This window comes from Balaenoptera borealis (genome assembly GCF_965194805.1).
Source record: "Balaenoptera borealis genome assembly, chromosome: 8".
Classification (NCBI taxonomy): domain Eukaryota; kingdom Metazoa; phylum Chordata; class Mammalia; order Artiodactyla; family Balaenopteridae; genus Balaenoptera; species Balaenoptera borealis.
In genome coordinates, this window is record NC_138865.1 from 8,610,094 (window position 1) to 8,629,965 (window position 19,872).

Genomic DNA, 19,872 nt, shown 5'->3' on the forward strand with positions numbered 1-19,872 from the left:
GCTTGGTAGTTTGTGTTTGGAACATCAAAATTGAGAATGCTATGTGCTATGTAAAGTGTTTGGCCACAAAAAAGAGCAGAAAGTTTCCTGGTGGGATGTTTTTGAAAAAGTCCTAAGCTGATCTTGGGAAGTGACCGTGGAGGAGAACGTTTCAGGCTGTTGATGTGATTAAGCTGCGCTAGGCATTGTCTGAAAGCTGAAAACATCTGCCTTTACATTGTTCAGAGCCTTGCTTGTAATTTACACTTTGCTTTCAAAATGACTAATTTCCTGGGAGGGATTACAGTTAGCTAATGTGTTTAATGGACATGTGCTTGTTTTGCTTCACTACTAAGGTGAAAATTTCCTTTTTTCTCCTTTCTCTAACCTCGTATTTGTATTTCCTTATGACATAACCATAGGAAAATTCAGTCTCTTTTCTACCTATGATGTGCTCTTTCTGCTACTTAAACGTGACAAATAGATAAAGATGAGGGAACACAGGCAGCTACTGAGAATCCTGCCCCTGACTCTCACCCCGGATCTAGGTGCTCTGACATTTCAGGCAAAGGACTAAGACTGCTTCCTGGCTCATGTTTTCCTGTTTTGTCAAAGGAGTAACCACCTGAGTTTATTCCTCAATGATTTGTTTTTGTTGTTGTTTTTGTCCTGAAAGGCGAGCCTCCAGTGAAATCTGGTGTTTGAGGCGGTGGCTCAGTGCCAGCTCTGCTCCTTCACGCTCTACCTGATTATCTTCTCTGATCTGTTTTTGATGATCATTAATCTGTCTTACCTTTATTCACTTTTTAAAAGAACTTTTTATTTGGAAACAATTGTAGACTTACAGGAAATTGCAAAAATAGTAGTAGAAAGAATCCTGAATACCATTCACCCAGTTTCCCCCAACGGTGACATCTAAGATAGCTGTAGCATAACATCAAAACTAGGAAATTGACACTCATGTCGACTATTAGCTAGAACGCAGACCTTATTCAGTTTTCACTATTTGTTTTTAGCCTTCATTCATTTGTGTGTGTGTATGTGTGTGTGTGTAGTTCTGTACAATTTTATCACATGTATAATTTCATGTAGCCACCACCACAATCAAGATATAGAATTGCTTCATCACCACAAAAGAGCTGCTTCATGATGCCTTTTTGTATTTACACCCACCTTCCACCCCTCCAACCTCCAAACTCCACTTTCATCTTTGTCCCTAGAAACCTTTCATCTGTTCTCCATCTCTGTAGTTTTGTCGTTTCAAGAATGTTATAGTCTAAGTGGATCACATAGTATGTAGATTGACCTTTTCATTTAAGCATAATGCCCTTGAAGTCCATCTAGATTGTTGCACAGTATCAACAGCTCCTTCCCCTTTATTGTGGAGTAGTGTTCCCATATAAGGGAGTATCAGAATTTGCTCAGCCATTCACCCATTGAAGGAATTTTGGGTTAATTCCAGTATTTTACTATCACAGATAAAGCTATCATGAACATTCGTGTGGAGGTCTTTTGTGTGAACACAAGTTTTCATTTCTCTTCCTCCAGGATGTTATAAACTTCTGGAGAATAGCCCTGCCAGATCCATAGTACACAGTTTAAGAATATTTCTAATCATTTTTAGAGTTCAGTGATAAATAATAGGGCTCGTAGGATTTTATTTAAATAAGACTGTGTCACTGTAAGAGAATGAGAATGGAATGCAGAGAGTTTAATGTAATGCTTTTCATGCTTTTTTAAAAGACTCCTCAGACAACAAGGAAAAGAAATCTTTCAGCCTTGAAGAGAAGTCCAAAATCTCCAAAAACCGTGTTCATTATATGAAATTCACAAAAGGTAAAATTAAGCGTTTCTTTACTTGTTTGAAATCTCTGTGTTCACACTGGATTTCTTAAAGCAGTTTTAGCTCTTCACCAGCATCACTTGTTTTACTTACAAGATTGGGGAAGGAGGGCCGCGCTGACTGGATTGATCTAAAGCAGCGCTGACGTTTCAGCTCTTGCTGTGAGTCACCGGGGGTCTTGTTAGGATGCAGATGCAGACTCATTCGTTCTGAGGTGGGCCCCAGATTCGGCTTTAGCCTATGTACAAGTCCTTTGGTAAAAAGCTGAGTGTGGAAGCTAACATGCTGTTTAGAGGAGAAAAGGGATTTTATGTGGCTAGATCAGAAAATTTTAATTTATCGCTCAACATTTTTAGTTACATTTTCCTGTTTTTCAAAGCTTAATGTTGGTGTTGAACAGCTCCTAAAATGTGCAAATTTAGAGAATTATGTGCCATGTTGAGATCTCCAGTATGAGAAATCTCACTCCCGAGTTGACTCCTCTATTATTCCACACCGTTTCTGTGTTTCATGTAGTGTTAACTTAGGTGTTCCATGGTCATTGCAAAAATAGTGTTAGAAAACATGTCTTCCTTCATCACCACCTCCCCACTCCCTTCCCAGTGCTGTACCTACACGGTCAGTCGTGGGTGCAGGTGTCCTCTTTAACCACTAGGTGGCAGTCTTGTATTGGAAAGAAACCATTTAACTTGAACTCATCAACTCTCCAGATGTTTTCCCATGGAACAGTGTTGTGTGCTGTGTACTTTTCAGGCACAAAACGTTATTTATTACATTAATATACTTAAAGTGTAAGTATGATAACTGTGTTATCTAGTCACCATTTGATGGTTCGTCTGTGGGAGAGTGGACGTATGTTTCTACCTCTGCATGCCAGGAAAAGCACGTGTCTTTGCTTTAGTCTCGTTGGCATGATTGGGAATTCCCTGACCCCTAGAACCCCGCTGCAGCAGTGGGCACTGGAATTCCCACTACTCTAAACTGTTGTTGGTGGCTCTCCTGTGGAGCCAGGACCCCAAAAGGTAGACTGGGTTCGGTTTGAGGGAGGGCTCATGGCAGAGCTGAAGGGAGGAGAGAGCCGATTAGCTTCGGGGACGCGTGCAGGGAGAGACTGGGCCCCCCTTCCCTGGCCCGGCAGGTGTGGCTTGTCTGGCTCATCGTGTTAGCCTCTCTTCTTTCTGTCAGGGTAGAACCTTCTTTGTCGTTCTCCTGTATGGCTTTTGAGCAGGGTTCCTATCCACCCCTGACCTGCTGCACAACAGAAAACAATCCTTGTTGGCCCCTCTGTCCTTGTCGGGAGAGGCTAAATGGTCACTTCATGCCCAACCCCTTAAATATCCCTCCTTCTCATTAGACCCTATAGGAAAAAAAAAAAAAAATAGATACAGCGGGGGGTTGCTGAGCAAACATGAAATTAAAAGTGCGCTGTGACTTTTGGGTAGTACGGCAGCCTTTTAAGCTTTGACTTTTGGGAATAGAATCTTCTCATTTTCCTTTAGTACCTGACTGCATGCATGATTTCATCTGAAGCATTTGCTGAAGCCGGGATAAACCTCTTTAATCTACTTTAATCTAATGGATGCTGGGAGTATCTCCTTTCTGTTTCTAGTTAAGCCACCCCCTTGCCAGGTGACCCTATCAACCTGCTTGGTGTGTTGTGCTTTCCTTTTCTCTCTTTTAAAATGAGGTTTGCTTATTTATTAGCCTTGTTTGGGGAGCAGGAGGCATTGGTATGCAGGGAAGGTAATTCAACATATATTGTCACAAAGGTAGCAGAGAAGATTGAGTGGAAAATAGAGGAATTGCAGATTGGGAATAAATAGAAAGGATAGAGGGAGGCAGAAATCCAGGTAGTGAGGAAAATAATCATTTACCGCCCATCTCAGCAATCCACAATGAAAGTTTATTTTTATTTACTTATTTATTTTTAATTTTATTTATTTATTTATTTGGCCATGCCGCTCGGCATGTGGGATCTTAGTTCCCTGACCAGGGATCGAACCCATGCCGCCTGCAGTGGAAGCGCCTCCGTGCTGGACCACTGGACCGCCAGGGAAGTCCCCCAAACGTTTATTTTAAAGTTCTTTAACTTACTGAAAGAAATCTTTCCTTGTAGAGCAGCTGTTGTCACTGGATGTGAATGATAAACTCTCAGTTTCCTCCAAGGAGGACTATCTTAGGCCACAGGAAACTGGATTCTGGCCATGACTGTCTCATACAAATCACTTAACCTCTTCCCTTCTTTTAGCCTCAGTTTCCATTTTTGTGAAGTGAAAGATTTTTAAGTCATTGTTGGGTTCTAAAATAGGTTGTGCTTTAGAACTTACCAGAAATGATGCCGTTGTGTGGACATTTTGATTGTTCAGCATAGTGGATGATAAGGATTTTTGCCCATGGGTATGCTCATAGTTACAGTAACTAACTCACTTATTTAATGAGGGTGATTCATACTGTAACTCCATCTATGGTCCAGGAAACTAAAACATGGAAAGACGGCATTTTATTTAGCTTGGTGTGAAGAGTGAAGATAAAAATTTCACTTCAGAGAGATGACAGTAGCAAATAGCATTGTAAAATTTGTTACTGCCTAAATATTGGCTGTAGCATTTTAGTTCTGATACGTAATTATTCCTTTCTCTAGTCCTAAGTTTATAATTTAAATTTGACATCATTTATTACATAATTTCAAAATGTTAATTTCATCCATATTTGTTTAAAAGCCTAACTTCAACAGTGGTTTGTTTTAATTTGAAAATGTTTGGCAAGGCCATATCTGCAGAGGAAAAAAAAATAGGGAAAATATACATTTCTCCAAAGCCGTTTTCGAGGTTTTTAATATTATACAGTGAGAAGTTGTCCAGAGAGCATTGCTTGTTGCTCCCAGTCATGCAGCGGGTGGGTGGACGGTTGTGTACCCTGTACTTGTGTGGCTTCACTGAGGTAATTTATCCAGGCTTCTTATTCCTGTGGCAATTTGTGATACTTCACTTCTTAGACAAGGGAACTACACTCGTAGCGCGTGTCCCCGCGGTCGGCGTCTGGCCTGGGCGCGGACTGTGGTGTCCTGGCCAGGCTGGCCCCCCGCCGTCAGGCTCGGGGATGTGTGTTCCCCTTCCTCTTCTGCCTCTGGCTCTTTTGACATTTACCTGTGAAGTAGCACCATTGCAGGCTTTTAAAAAGTTCCGGCTGTCTTATTATTGGTTGTGAGGGTCTCACTTATTTCACCCCCTGCTCTGATTCTCTCAGGTTTCCTGATTTTCTCACATTATTACCCTTTCAGTGAAGTTTCCTTAATCTCCTGTCCTAGGCTTATTATCAGTCCTATGTGTTTTCATTAAAAAACAAAAACAAAATATAATATCGTTTGTTTTATCCTTCTTGATTGGGGAATGCAAATACATTTTCTAAGCAAGTGAAGCTACCTACGTAACCCTTCAGTGTTTTTTATTTAACAAACATATTTCTCAAACCTGCATTTCCTTACCCTTGCCCCTTTACTCTGAGTAGAAAAACTCCGTTTTTTGAGTCCTGGATATAATACAGTGCTATAATACAGTTTTCGCCTTAGCACTTGTTGGGCTCTATGTGACTTTTGTCCTTAAACTAAGAGGTTCCAAATTTCCATGATTACTAAGTTCTTACGTTTATGTTTTATCATTTTATTTGCTTCCCATGTGGACTTCTTGGTGTTGTAAGGGTGTCTGGCTGCGGTCATGTTCCTCTCTTCCAATTTGCTGCACTGATAGACAGGAACACCTGATAATCCTCATGATTAGAAAAACAGCTAAAATGATCATAAATAAAGTGCTGTTCTCTGAAAGTATCAGATCATCCTTTCATGGACTTTGTTACATCAGCTTGGCTACTAGAACCTTTTTTCCTTGGTTCTTGAAATGTTACGGCCACCTGAAGACTGGTAGATAAATAAACCAAATCCAGGCAGATAACATATACTTCCTATTCTGTTCAATTTTTTGATTGTCATTTTCTCTAAGAGACAAGTTTATCAACAGTATTTGCTGTGATTTGACCGTCATTCAGAACTGAGGCCAGTAACTTTCAAACTCATTTTTAATATGTATATTTTATTCAAAACTGGCCATAATTTTATAACATTTATAAACTATTCAGCCAGGACCATTAACTAATAACTATTTCAACATCACTTCCATCTTCACAGTTTTATCAACCTTTAAGTTCCTTTCCATTGGTCTCTGTTAATTCTTCTCTGTGTTTTGTTTTCCAGATCAAATCCAGAGCAAGGCCTGTAACAGTCCTGGTTTCTACATTTACTTAAGTGAACTTTGCTAAAGGATAGACATTTCTGATATGAGAACCCATCACCAAAACTTTAGAAACACTTGCGCCTTCATTGGTACATTCTCTACTAGCTTGACAGCTTTCCCTTTGATTCTAGATTTGTTTTTCATCACTGCGTGTTCATGTTTTGACATCCTGTTTTAGAATTGTCATCTTGCATGTACCCTCCCTTCCTTAATCCCTCCAGCATTCCTTTTAGTTCAGTTGCTGTAAAAGAGATTGTCATTTGCATTTCTTTTAGGGTATCTGTTCCATTTCAGGAGCTAGCTTAGGGATGGGTGGCTGTGCCACGTATTTTGAACTCAGTACAACTCCTTTTTCTGAACTAGAAACTGCCACCCGAATGTGCTCTGCTGTGCAGAATGGGTTCTGCTGAGGGCAAAGCTTGGAATAGATCTCAGACCTCATGAACGTTGCCCACTTCTCCCCACCAGTTTTATTCCCCACTTTTCTGGTTCGTTTTCTGAGTTCCCATCTGGGATAGGCTTCATTTTGCTCTTGAGTAGCTTTCCTTTGGGGTCTTCTGTCTGGGTTCTACGTAATAACCAGGTAGAACCAGGAAGCTTCATTTATTTCCAGCTCAGGAAGAGAGGCGAGAGCAGCACAGAGCCACGCACGAGCCTGTCCTCCTGGCAGGAACAGGTTGCACTGACCGGACCCATGAGTCTGGTACTGCAGCCTAGGAAACTGGTTTTGGCGCCTGGTTTTGCATTAAATCGAAGGGTGTTTCTTTTTTTAATTTCATGGAGTCACTGAGCAATATCATATTTGAATGCCCCAGTGATAGTCAGTGAACTAGAACCCTTCTGGGTCATGACGGTACTTTGCCAAGTCAGTTTGCTGCAGGAAACCAAGAAGATAAGTGGGTCTGTGACAGTGGAACTCTCAGAACAAAGACTCTGGTGTCTAACCCAGAGCCTCACTCCCCCAGAGCCTCAAGACTTTATATGTAGTAGTTACATTTTAGAATACATTTACCATGAAGTTGACAAATGGGACTAGATTTGGTCCGCTGCTCACAGGGTATTATTGGTAGAAGTGGAAATTCCGTAGAAGTGAATTTTAAATTAGTTGGTTTGTGGGTTTGAAATTAAGTTAAAGAGTTTAGGGTTTTTAATAAGAATCAAGGATCCTTTGGGCGCTGTTTTTGCCAGAAGCCATTTAATTTCCGACTCCTATTATGTATCCTTTTATTTTAAAATGATATAGCTATTACAGTAAAAAAATTTAAAGAGAAAAATCTGAAACCCTTTCACCCCAATGCAACGAATTTTATTTGCATTTATTAAAAAGAATTTCATTCATTCAATTAATTATTGAGCTTCTATGTGTCAAATGCAGTATGTTCTCATTCCTGTGCTCATATGGGGTTTTGGAGCTATGTTTCTTAGCAGCATTTTTTTTATCCTGCATTTCATAATCCTAAGTATGTAGCTCATGTCTCCTTGAAGTAAACGGGATCTATTTTCTAAGTGGGGAGCCCAGAGGCCCAGAAATCATACCTTGAAGGCATACCAGTAGTAGAGCTGCTTTAGAATTGAGCTTTCCTCTCGATCTCCATGCTCAGGGCTGTTTCTAACATTAAGAGAAAGTCAAGGGTTCTGGTTCACTTATTTGATTTTTAAGTGATTTTTAAATTTATTTAATTGCAGTAATCTGTGAAGGGGAAACAGAAGGTCAGTAGTTTACAAAATTGTTTATTTCTTTTCCAAAACCCATCTTGCTTTCAGGAGTTTCATAGTTTATATTTGTATTCCTTATTTTAGAAAGAATGTATTACTGAAGGCATCATGTTTTTCTAGGGAAGGATCTCTCATCTCGGAGCCAAACAGATCTTGACTGCATTTTTGGGAAAAGACAGAATAAGAAGACTCCCGAGGTATTAAACCACATACGATTGATTTTTCAACGGTGTAGAGAACTATGTATATTTATTACTGATAGTACTTTCCAGACAAAGTTACCAAAAAAAACTTCTAGAGGCTTCATACAAAGGCTAAATGGTATCCTCTTAATAGTAATACTTGATAGATGATATGTATTATAAGGAACTTTAAAAAGAATGTGTGTTATCTGGGGTTTTTTCCTTCCTGGTGTGAGGACTAGACTACCTCCGGGAAGAATGCCTGTTGCTGATAGATTCCAAGGGGCCAGCGTCTCTCCCGTCTGCACGAGAGAGGGAGGCGTTGCAGGCAGCGATTTTGCCCGCTTTGCTCAGACTGCGTAGCTCTCTGGAGTATTGGCTGTGGGGAAGACTGTCAGACTCACGCTCAGTCCTGGGCTCTTCCACTTGAAAAGCATTTTGAGACAGTGTTGGATCGGAATGGAGAATCTGGAAGGGATTTAGATGTGGTATTTCCTCCATTGTACAATATTGTTTGTTTCAAAACTAGAAGACAAGAATCGAGTGACTAAACTGTACCCTGAATGGGGTGCATCCAGAATTCATGATTCTAACTATTAAATTGGGCTCTGTAATACAGCACAAAGTTCTTTGTGCCATTTCCAACTGTAAGAGACAGCCCTGGATGTCGTTTGGATATCAGAATATTAGGATTCTTAGAATATGCGTTTCTGGAGATAATGGGATAAAAATATTTAAAATTGATCTTACTGATATCTATGAAAATCTGAAATATATGGTTGCTCTCACTAGCTACGGTAACTATCACTCAACCAATCTGATGTGTCATACTCACGTTCCTTTATTGGTTCCTAGTCAAGGCCCTGATGACTACAGAGCAAAAAAGACGTGTTTCATTTATTTCTGACATTTCTCCAGACTGTCAGAAAATTTTCCAGGATGATAGCTATTTGTTACTTAATATAATTTTCAAAGACTTCAGAATTACCAGTTATTGGAAATTTTGTTTGGTGACTTCCTTTGTAGGTTAGGACCAAACTCCTAGTCTTTCAGCACTTTTCTGCCCCCGCATGTGTAGCCGTGAGGACAGAGGAGGCAGGCCTGGGCCCCGGGGCCTGCTGAGCGGCAGTGCCTGCAGCTCTGCTGAGTTACGTCCAGGCAGGTGGGTCATGAGGGAGGGGGCGTCCCGACTTGAGGCCGCGCTGGATGCTTCATTCACAGGAGGCTGTTCAGGGTCATCAGACAACCCAGCTTCTGGTCACAGCTCTGCTCCGCCCCTCCCTGGTTCCTGTGGGATGTGGGTTAGGCCCTCTGCCTGGCTCACAAGGACTTCACCCCTGGCTTATCTCAGTCTTCCCCTCCGTCCAGCGTCCTCAGTACCCTCAGGGATGCTCTCTGAGCCTCTGCTCTGCCCTAACAGCCCCACCTGGCCACACCCTGCTCCTTGACCTCAGCCCCACGCCCCTCCCTGGGCCCCCAGCGACTGTCTTTCTGTCCCAGCTCTCCCGGTCGTGTATTCCCACTGCACCTGCTTTCCCGAATCCTTGCCTTCTTGGATTACTTGATTCTCCCTGCTGCCAGCCTTCGTTGCCCCCCGCCCGCGTCCTCTCTCTCCAGCATCCTCTTTGAAATTGTACAGTTGAACAGATCGGGGAAGGAAATATTATTTATGGGCTTCTGGTAGAACTTTAAAAGAATTTATGTGGTAAGCACAGGAAAGCTTTTCGTTATAGGAGATGAGAGGTTTCTCATCCTCTGATCGCCATCTATTTGAGGGCTTACTGATGTTGGGTGCTATAAGGTTTTTCAACACTGCGCGGTACTTGACTTTTTGGTGGTATAGTCGTTTATGATCTTGTTAAAGTGAGCCGTTCGCCTGTATTTGAGGAGTTCCAGAAACAGCTCCCTAGTACTAGCCCAGGGAAAATCTATTTTGGTGCACTTGGTATGCGAAGACAAGCCTTGGTATAATTCTGTGTTTTGTGCAACAATGATATCCAGGCACATCTTAATCTCTCATTCTGCTCGTGCGTTTAAGATCCTGCTTGGTGGAGAGGCTGTGTTCTATCAAGGTGCAGCTCCTGCTCTAGAGCAGCGCTTCTCCACCACGGTTGCACGAGAATGGGCTGAGGAGCTTTAAAAAAACTGCTCTTGTCAGGGTCCCACCCCAGATCAATGAAATCCAAAGTCTGGGTTAGGGTTTGGGCATCAGCACGTAAAAAAAAGAGAGAGCCCTTTTGTTTTTGTTTTTGTTTTTTTTAATTAAAAGAAAAAATATCCTACCCAGATGATTCAGGTGTTTATTCTACCGTGTAATGAGGAGTAAGGATTGAGAACCACTAGTAGAGGCCCTGACGGGTAACTCTGCAGGTGGAGCCTCTGGCTGGAGTGTCAGGACTATTGCCTAGAGCAGGGCTTCTCAATCCTCATGTGTACACAAATCCTCTGGGACTTTTGTTAAGCTGTGGGTTCTGTTTCACAAGGGCTGGGTGGGACCTGAGATTCTGCATTTCTGAGGAGCTCCCGGGTGATGCCGCTGCCGCTGGTCGCACTGCCGCATGTGCCGCAGGGAGCGCGTGGGGCCTCTGCAGTGTTTTGTTTTGTTTTTTTAACATCTTTATTGGAGTGTAATTTCCTTACAATGGTGTGTTAGTTTCTGCTGTATAACAAAGTGAATCAGCTATATGTATACATATATCCCCATATCTCTTCCCTCTTGCGTCTCCCTCCCTCCCACCCTATCCCACCCGTCTAGGTGGTCGCAAAGCACCGAGCTGAGCTGATCTCCCTGTGCTATGCGGCTGCTTCCCACTAGCTATCTGTTTTACGTTTGGTAGTGTATATATGTCCATGCCACTTTCTCACTTTGTCCCAGCTTACTCTTCCCCCTCCCTGTGTCCTCAAGTCCATTCTCTAGTAGGTCTGTGTCTTTATTCCCGTCCTGCCCCTAGGTTCTTCGTGACCTTTTTTTTTTAGATTCCATATATATGTGTTAGCATACAGTATTTGTTTTTTCTTTCTGACTTACTTCACTCTGTATGACAGACTCTAGGTCCATCCACCTCACTACAAATAACTCAGTTTCGTTTCTTTTATCTCTGCAGTATTTTACATTTGACATACACATGCATGTGTATATGTACTTAAATCTAATCACATTTTTTAGGCACCAAATAAAACGCCTGTCTGTAAAGCAGTCACTTTTAAGTTTGTCTTTTACACACATATAGATTTTCATATATTGAGTTCGCTTTTATCGAGGCATACCTGTACCTTCCTTGTTGCTAAGTAAACCATTGCTAAGAAACCTTACCATGATAATTACAACAGCCCTTCTAGCTGAGGGCTGGAGTCCTTTGATCAGATCTGTTTGAAAACACAACCTCTTTTGGCTCCTGTGTTCAGCTGGAAGGAATATTGCTTTGTTTTACTCCCTTGACCCCCATAGCAACATTGGCCTCAAGTTAATCTTTGGCATTGCCAAGGCCAAGGCGCTGCTGGAGGTCAGATTCTGGAGTCTCAGAAACCATGGTGGTATGAAATGTTAAAGCGGTAGTACCTCTCTGGGTGCTTTGGATAAGGTGCTGGTATTGATCCTGTCTTTGCATCTAGGTTTAAAGAACCTTGGGCGTTGTCCACATCAGGCTTGGGGAGCATCATACCTCTCACGTTAAGCCCAGCCCGCTGATTTCTACAACCCCGGGCTGTTACGATAATAGAAGTTACAGCTTTATTAAGCATCTGTGTGCCAGGCACTGTACTAGACACTTATTTCTCTACTTAATCCTCATAACTATCTTATGAAGTAGGCATCATTATCGACCTTCTTGCAGAGAGGCTCAGAAAGGTTTGTTACCAAGCTCCGAAGTGGCACAGATGGGATTGAAATCCAGGTCCCTCTGACACCAAAGTCAGTGTTCTTTCCCCTATACCACACTACTACCAATGTTAATTAACTTTTGTTGTGTTTAAAAAAAAAAAAAAAAAAATCTGCATTTTTAATGATCTAGTTATGATGTAGCAATTTTATTTGAGATTTTGCCAGAGACATAAATAGTTAATACTTTATCAGAACTTTGTGGAAAAATGATTCTCATTTTGCTGAAAATAATAGTTTAAGTTTCAAAACGTCACTACCTTGCCTTCAATCAGAGTTGAACTGTTAGGGGTTCGGAAGCATATTACCAAATGCCTGGGCCAGCTTTGGGAACATTTTACTTTGTCATTGGAGCTGTAGGCAGGCTGAATTAAGAACAAGCCAGCTTGAGTTCCTGGAGCATAGATACCATGTTACTTGTGTGTTTTCTGGTCTCTCAAATGAACTGAATGATCTAAATACACACAGACACACACACACACACACACACATACATATCCCCAAAACATTAGCAGCCCTTAATTAATACCAGTCATGAGGTTTTTTTGGCTTTTTGTTTTTTTAAAACTTTTAATTTTGAAATAATTATAGATTCACAGGAAGTTGCAAAGATAGTACAGAGGGGTTGCATCTTATTAACTATCATACAAGATGAAAACTAGGAAACTGATGCTGGTGCGGTCTGTGTGTAGTTCTGTGCCATGTCATCATGTTTGTGGATCCTGTAACCACTGTCGAATTCAGACACAGAACTGTTCCCTCACCACGAACGTCTCCCTCACGCTGGCCCCACTTACAGCCACACTCCCTCCACCACAGTCCCTCCCCCCAGCAATCACTGCTGCCAATTGAATTGTCTGATCTGAAATAGAATGTCACGTATAGGGATCATTGGATCTCTCACAGTCTGATGCTCAGTCCGCTCATATCAGTAATGATCAATACCCAGGTTTTTAAGGGCTGATTGTAGTTTCAGTGACCTGCCTCCTGCACTTTTCCATGCTAGATTTTATGTCTTCTATCTCATGGGTCTTTCGAGAACGCCTTGTAGAATCAGGTCATTTGATGTCTCTAAAATCAATCCTGTTTGCCAGAAATTGGTTTTCCAACATTGCATTTCACTCTGGAATAGTTTTTCACAGGCTTGACTGTTTTTCACTGTGGTAGAAGTTAAAGCCTTCCTGTCTCTTCAGGGACTACACTCTGACTATATTCATGGGAAGACGGTAACTCTGGGTTGGAGTACGCCTAAACTGGAGATGTATGCACTTCCTACGGAGACAAAGAGATGATTGAATATGTTGAATTGAAATTACTAGGGCCCCATGAGACCCGCCGCGGGTACTTGTGCTGGCCAGTGCCTGCTGGGAGTTAGAGGCACAAGTATGTGTGTGTGTCTTTTCTCACTTGGTTGCAAGTTGAAGTTGGAGATACTGAAAAACAAATTCTGTTAGTTCCTATCTCGTTGAACTTCCTGATACTCCTTTTTTTTTTCCCTTCTCTCATTTTTTCCCTCCCCCACCTTCCCAGTTTCCTTCCTCTATCCAGCTTGTTTCCTGATTCAGCCTTATCACTAGAGAAAATACTCCTAAACCATAGCGAGGACTGAGAGTGTGTTACCAGCACTTGTACTTTGTTTCTCTAAACAACACGCTACTGGCATAGGCTTTGGGCCAAATAATTGTCATTTTCTTCACCCTTATAACCTGATTGAATTAGAAACCATGTATTTCTTATGTTCTCTCAGGATACCCAGCTAATAATGATCACTTGCCGTGCATTCCTCTGATAGCTTTTGCTTTTTGAACCAAAGCATGACTTCACTGTGGTTTGTGTCCCTTTCTCATTAATCATCACCAATCCCCTTTCCCATTTCTTGCTGATTGTCAAATCTGAAAACTAACTTCCAAGCAGACTCTTCTCTTTTGGGTGGTTGAATTCATGGGGTATTTTAGACCAGTCTTTCTTCTAGTTCTGTAGACTACCCTAAATAACTCAGAGGGAAGATCACTGGGGAAAGAAGTCTCTCTCTCTCTCTTTCTTTTTTTTTTTTTTTTTTTAATTTTTTACTTGAAACACCTTTGAAATGAAGGCTGTTTCTCACTAGTTCTGAATTTTCATGTTCATAATCCATATTTGTGAACTGGGTTGAGTTTTGTAAATGGCTCACCAGATGTGGGCTCTTAACTTTGAATGTCCCCACTTCCTGCAAACCTCTCTCACTCTGCCTCCTGCCTCACCCAGATCTGCATCACCATTCAAAAGGTGAGCAGCTTTCCAGCCTAGTGCTTGCTTAAGGTAATCTTATGATGAAGAACCTTTTAGTCAGAGATAAATTTAAACTAAACCCACAAACAAGCTAAATAATACATTTATATATACTACTATATAAATAGTACTAATAAATAACATTATTTTTAATAATGTAATTGTTATAATAATATAATGTATTTATTAACACTAATAAATGATATTAATACTATATAAATAATACATTTATATAGTTTGTTTTTTGCCAGCAATGATGACGTCAGTAATTCTTGTCAGCATGTGTTTTTTTTTGTTTTTTTTGTTTTTGGCTGCGCCGCATGGCACGCGGGATCTGATCGAACCCGTGCCCCCTGCAGTGGAAGCACGGGGTCTTAACCACTGGGAAGTCCCAAGTGTTTTGACCATTGATAACAGAATCAAGATTCAAAATAATCTCTCTAAGCTGGGACATTTGGCCGAAACTAAATAGATGAAATTTTGTGAAGATATGTAAAGTCTCATTTAATCCTTGGAAAAAATTAATCTGGTAGCAGTTGAATGAGAATTAACTTAGAGCCTGGGACATGTAACCTCACCACAAGTTTAACCTAAGCCAAAATATGCAGTGTGACAACTGTCCTGAATGCAGGCTTGGGCTGCTTTAGAAGCAGCTGAAAGCAGCAGGTGTTTGGGGTGTTTTCTGCACTGGTGACTGTATTTGAACTGTTCTGTTCAGGCCTGGGCCCCGTATTTTATAAGAATGTGTTCAGAGCATGGCAGTAGGGATAGAGGTGTCTGGAAAGCATGCTATACACAGGAACAATCAGATGAGCACTTAGGAAATTCTGCCTGGACTACAGAGAGATCCCGACTTCGAACTTTCAAACTTTTGAATGGTTTCAGTGGTCCCCTAGGAAAGGAACAGATTTGTTTGGTAAACTTCAGAGGAGGAACTAGTACTGATGGATGAAATTCACAGAAAGATTTCTACTCAGAGAAGGGAAGCAGCATGGGCCGTCAGAGCTGGCCAGCTGGATAGGATGTACCTCGTGGTTAATTTCCTGGAGGGATTCCTGTAATAGGTGAGAGTCTGAACTACGTGCATGTGAGCTCTTCCAAGTCTAAGGTTCTTTGATTCTGGAGGAAGGAGAACACATGAAATACTCACATTTGAAATGGTACTTGACTTGAAGTTTTACATTTTCCTAGACTACAAAGGAAAGAACATTACTTGATTCCTCTTCCTTATTCTCATGTACTTGGGCAGTTTTGACTTTATCTACTTATGGTCTTTATCCAGGAGATGAATGTGAAAAGTGTTTGATGTGTTCAAATACGAAATTAAATAATAGTGAGGTGAAATAGCAAGTTGTCCTAGAGATTCAAGACTTAAAAGAGTTATTAGGAATGGTGAGTGTCAAGGTGAAGGTATCCTGTCAAGATAGTTGTTGTGGATATCCCTATTTTATCTGTAAACTTCATGTTCTTATTTATAAAATGAGAGTGTTGAATTGTATGTTCTTGTAGTAGATTCTGTTTTCCAAAGATGGCCTCAGTGATGCCTCGCATTCCACATGCTCTTCTAGATTGACCCCTGCCGGTTTCTCGTCAGAAGATGGAGCCCAGTGCCCTCCGCTTCCAGGTGGGCGGGCTTGTGACTTGCGTGTAGCGGTGGGGATCTGTGTGACCTCTGAGGCTTCGTCAGCTAAAATTCTTGCTCTTGAAGCCTTCAGCCTTCATGTAAGCAGCCCAGCTGCCATGAGCCCCCAGATTGTCAGAAAGCCCAGAGCCCAAAGTAGCCTGCACGGAGAGACCGTGACACAGAGAATGACGCGGGTACCCAAGTCTACGCAAAGAGCAAGAAGTGCCTGGCCAGCCCCCTGCTATGCCAGCTCTAATCCCTTTTTGACAGTAGCCACGTTAGAGACCCCAGGCAGACCCAGCCAGCCAGGCTTTTCCTTGAATTCCTGGCCCAAAGAAATAGTGTGCTAATGAAATGGTTGTTCTTGTTTTAAGCCGTTCCTTTGGTGGGGGCAGGGCGTGGGGTTATCTAGATAACTGAAATGGCTCTTCTAGGACCTGTCATTCTACGGTTCTGTGATTATCCATTGATGGTAAGCCTGGTAGAATTATCTTAACCAAGAGACGGAGGAAGTGATGTCATCTAATGAAATGTTCTCTTTTCTCTGGTTTCTTCTAAAGGGAGGCTCATTAAGTGAAATATAGTATTGAGAATAGACACTTCAGAGTTTCATAAACCTGTATTTGAGCCCATGAGTAGTTTGAAGACTGTGTGGTTTGGGGTAAGTTATTTAACCTCTCTGAGTCTCAGCTTCTTCCTTCATAAAATGGGGATGATAACATATCCAGCAAGGATGAAATAACAAGCCATGTGGAGCTCTTAGCAGAGTCCCTCGCGTACGGTAAGTGCCCAGTGCATCTGAGCTGCCGCTGCTAAGCGCACTGTCATCACTGGAATTAACACTCACACAGTTACGATGGTGATTAGTAACTCCCACTGGACGTTTAGAAATGTGAACATTTTAATCCAGTGTACACAGTCACGTGCTGACTGACATTTAATATAAGTGTACTGACTAAACCCACTCATTGCCAATGAGTCCTCCCTTAAATTTCTCTAGCAGAGAGGCTTTTGTTGTCATTTTGCCATTACAGCCATTAGAGAGGACTTCTTAGCACATCAATTCTGTTTTAATTAACATTTAAGATAGGTAATGACTGAGGTGGTAATCTTCCTTCTAATATGATGTCCTGTACAATTTGGGGGAGAGGTATAGGCATTTGTTTAGAGTGTAAAGAACTCATTGCTTTAAAAAAATGAAAGAAAACTGAAATGGAAGCGTTTTATTGTCATCGTTTATTGAGTATCCATGGAGATGATGGTAGTGAAGTTAACAAAATGTTCAAAATGGATTTCGTGCTGTTGCTAGTCCCAAAAGATTTATAGTGTTTTAGTACCTTTAGAGTCTGTTTGTTCATATAAGGATAATGGATCCCAAGGACAGAAAGACCCTTAGGATCATCTAGTTTATGCCCCTGTACCCAGCAGGACTATTTCTGTCATCATCCTGGAAATCAGTCTGATTCCATTAGCACTAGAAAGGGAAAACATTTTTAATGTGAATTTCAGAGATTAAGTGAGATATAAAAAAATGTTCCCATTTAAAGAGGGTGTGGACAGTACAGATTATCTAGAGAGGTCCTAGAAAATTTAACTTTTGCAGACATTTACCAGTAGAATCAAATGCCTAAGAGAATTGAGGGACAGTCTATTTAAGAGGTATCAGGACGCCATTATCCTACCCCTTCTTTTCACTGAAATCCATCTAAGCAACATAACACCCTTGGAGAAATGAAAACTAAGACAGAATAGTAAATAGTTTACCAGGGATATTAAGTTTTGAACCAAGATGATTCTTTGTACCTAGTGTGACCTTTACTTCTAATGACACTCCGGAGGCCAGACACAAAAGGTACTCTCTTACAGCTTATGTATAGTTCTGTGTTCTTCTCTTCCGCAGAAAGTATAGTGTCTTGGTGCTTATCAATGGAAAAGCAGGAAAAACTTCAAAGTTATAAACATTTAACCGTTCTGTAATTGTTTGTTGAGTGCCTAGTGTGTCCCAGTCATTGCTCTAATTGCTGAAGCTACAGGGCAGTAGGACTCGGCTCCGTCCCAGAATGCATGGTCCTCTGCTGGAGGAGATGGCCATAAAAACACCTTGACCATGATGTAAAAAGTTATCTGTGAGAATCTAATGCGTAGAATCTTTTCTACAGAGTAATTTTCCCAGAGCAGCTTGAGTGAGCTTTTGAAAATGGGATTGAGATCATGTCGCTACTTTGTTCAGAACCCTCCGAAGTTTCCCTGTCACACTCAGAGTAAAAGGCCAGTCCTTACAGTGGCCTGGAGTCCCGCGTGACCACACCCACGCCTGCCCGGCTCTCACACGCGCTCTCACTGTCACTGCCATGCTCACCTCTGGTTCTCCCTGCCTGCTCTGCTCTTGTCACTCTGGCTTCCTTGCCGTTCCTCCAGTAGTTCAGGAGTGTTCCTGCCTTAAGTTTCAGTACTTGGCGGCTCCTCTGCGTGGAATGTTTGCCCCCTACCTCCTTCACGTTTTTGTGCAAATGTCATCTCACTTGGCCTTCCTTGATTTACCCTGTTTATAGCTGAAAACACAAACAATAACAACAAAAAACCCTGACACTCCTGTACCTTCTCCTTTGCTTTATTTTTCTCCATAGCAGGAATCCAAGATTCACAAAATAGTAACAGTGATGGCGGAGGTGGTAAATCCTCTTCAGGACAAATGAGACGTGTTTGTGATCTCATCTGACACAGACTGCTAGTTTGTGATCAAGTGGAATTGCACAGCAAAGACTGGCTGCTTGGACCTGTCTTGCTGAGTGTGCTCAGCGGTGTAGTAAGCATGGTTAAGATGTGCTTCCCGTCTCCTGCATATGTGAATACTCACATCTGTCCTCTGTCGGGGCTCATATTCCGCTGGTATTTGAACGTCTGCTTCTCCGTGCTTTGGTGCCTGTCAGGGGCGTGGAGAAGGGTGAGAAGCTTAGAGAACTTGGAGCACAGTGGGCAGCTGCCTGACTGTGGTGAGGTCGGTGTGTAAATAGTGCCTTCGATCAGGTTCCTTGCTAGCCTCGTCTAATGCAGAGTGCAGGCGAGATCGTTCCAAGTGAGGAAGAAGCATTGCAGAGCTAAGTTTTCTATTGAGCACAGCTTTTGATAAAAGCAAGAGGAGCTAGATATTGACTTTTTGGTGCCTGTTCTATCAGTGGTCTGTTAATCAACAGAGAATAAATTATTGCTCTTCAGAAACAGGAAAGGATCCCCCTTGGCTTGAACGCGTTTCCACCTTTCTTTTCTTTGTTTTTTTCTCTTTATTGGTAGAGGATCTTTCCTGCAGCCATTTGCTCCTTGGGGGTTTTGTTAAGGACTGAAGGGAAACTGAAGGGAGCTCTTTTGATTTATCTTCTATCCTTTCCTTTTGGTCACTCCACAGGGTAAAATAGCCGAGTTGGCTTTAATGTGTCGCCATTAGAGACCAAACATTAGCTGGAATAAACCATCATGCCTCACAATGAAAAATGTCCCCTGATTGGCTAATTAATCAGTCAAAGGGGAATGACATGGCTCTTGGCTTGAGGGACTCTGCTGGAGAGAAACAGGCTGTTGATAAATGGTTTTCCAACAAATTCATATATCAAGGAAACTTAGTCATTTTTTAACTATAGTTTGTGTGACTGCAATTTTTTCCAACTTTCCCTTTTCTGCTGCTCTTGCTGTTTAGGCTGCGATTTTTGTTGTTGTTGATAGAAAAATATAGGATTTTAGGTATGAGAAAATAAATGCTTTCTCCTTACTCATGTCTGTTAGTCTGATTGGTTTTGATTGTCTAGGTTTATCAGTAAGTGAAAGAAAATCAGATAGCTTTTTCCAAAATTATGGATTATAAATTTTCCTGGCTTACTTCAAAGTTAAGATCTTCAGATTTTAGTCCACACTGTCTAAATTTGAATCCTGGTTCCGTCAGTTGCTAGCGGTGAGACACTGGGCAGATTACTTAACCTCTCTGTGCTTTAATTTCCTCATCTTTAAAACGGGGATAATAATAGTATCACCTAATAGAATTGTGAAAATTAAGTGATATCATCTACAAAGCATTTGGAACAGTTCCAGCACAGAGTGATTACTCA

At 41.6% G+C, this 19,872-nt stretch overlaps 1 protein-coding gene across 3 annotated transcripts in view; it reads left to right on the plus strand.

Annotated features, from left to right (window-relative positions):
• The window catches only part of PINX1 (PIN2 (TERF1) interacting telomerase inhibitor 1), a 79,480-nt gene that overhangs the window by 16,531 nt on the left and 43,077 nt on the right, over nt 1–19,872 (plus strand). For 2 of the 3 annotated variants that reach the window (XM_082402885.1, XM_082402887.1), the window contains exons 5-6: nt 1,723–1,815; nt 7,945–8,021. In XM_082402885.1, coding sequence (XP_082259011.1) covers nt 1,723–1,815; nt 7,945–8,021 — 170 coding nt within the window. The remainder of the gene's footprint in view (nt 1–1,722; nt 1,816–7,944; nt 8,022–19,872) is intronic. The other variant, XM_082402886.1, reaches the window with a different exon arrangement.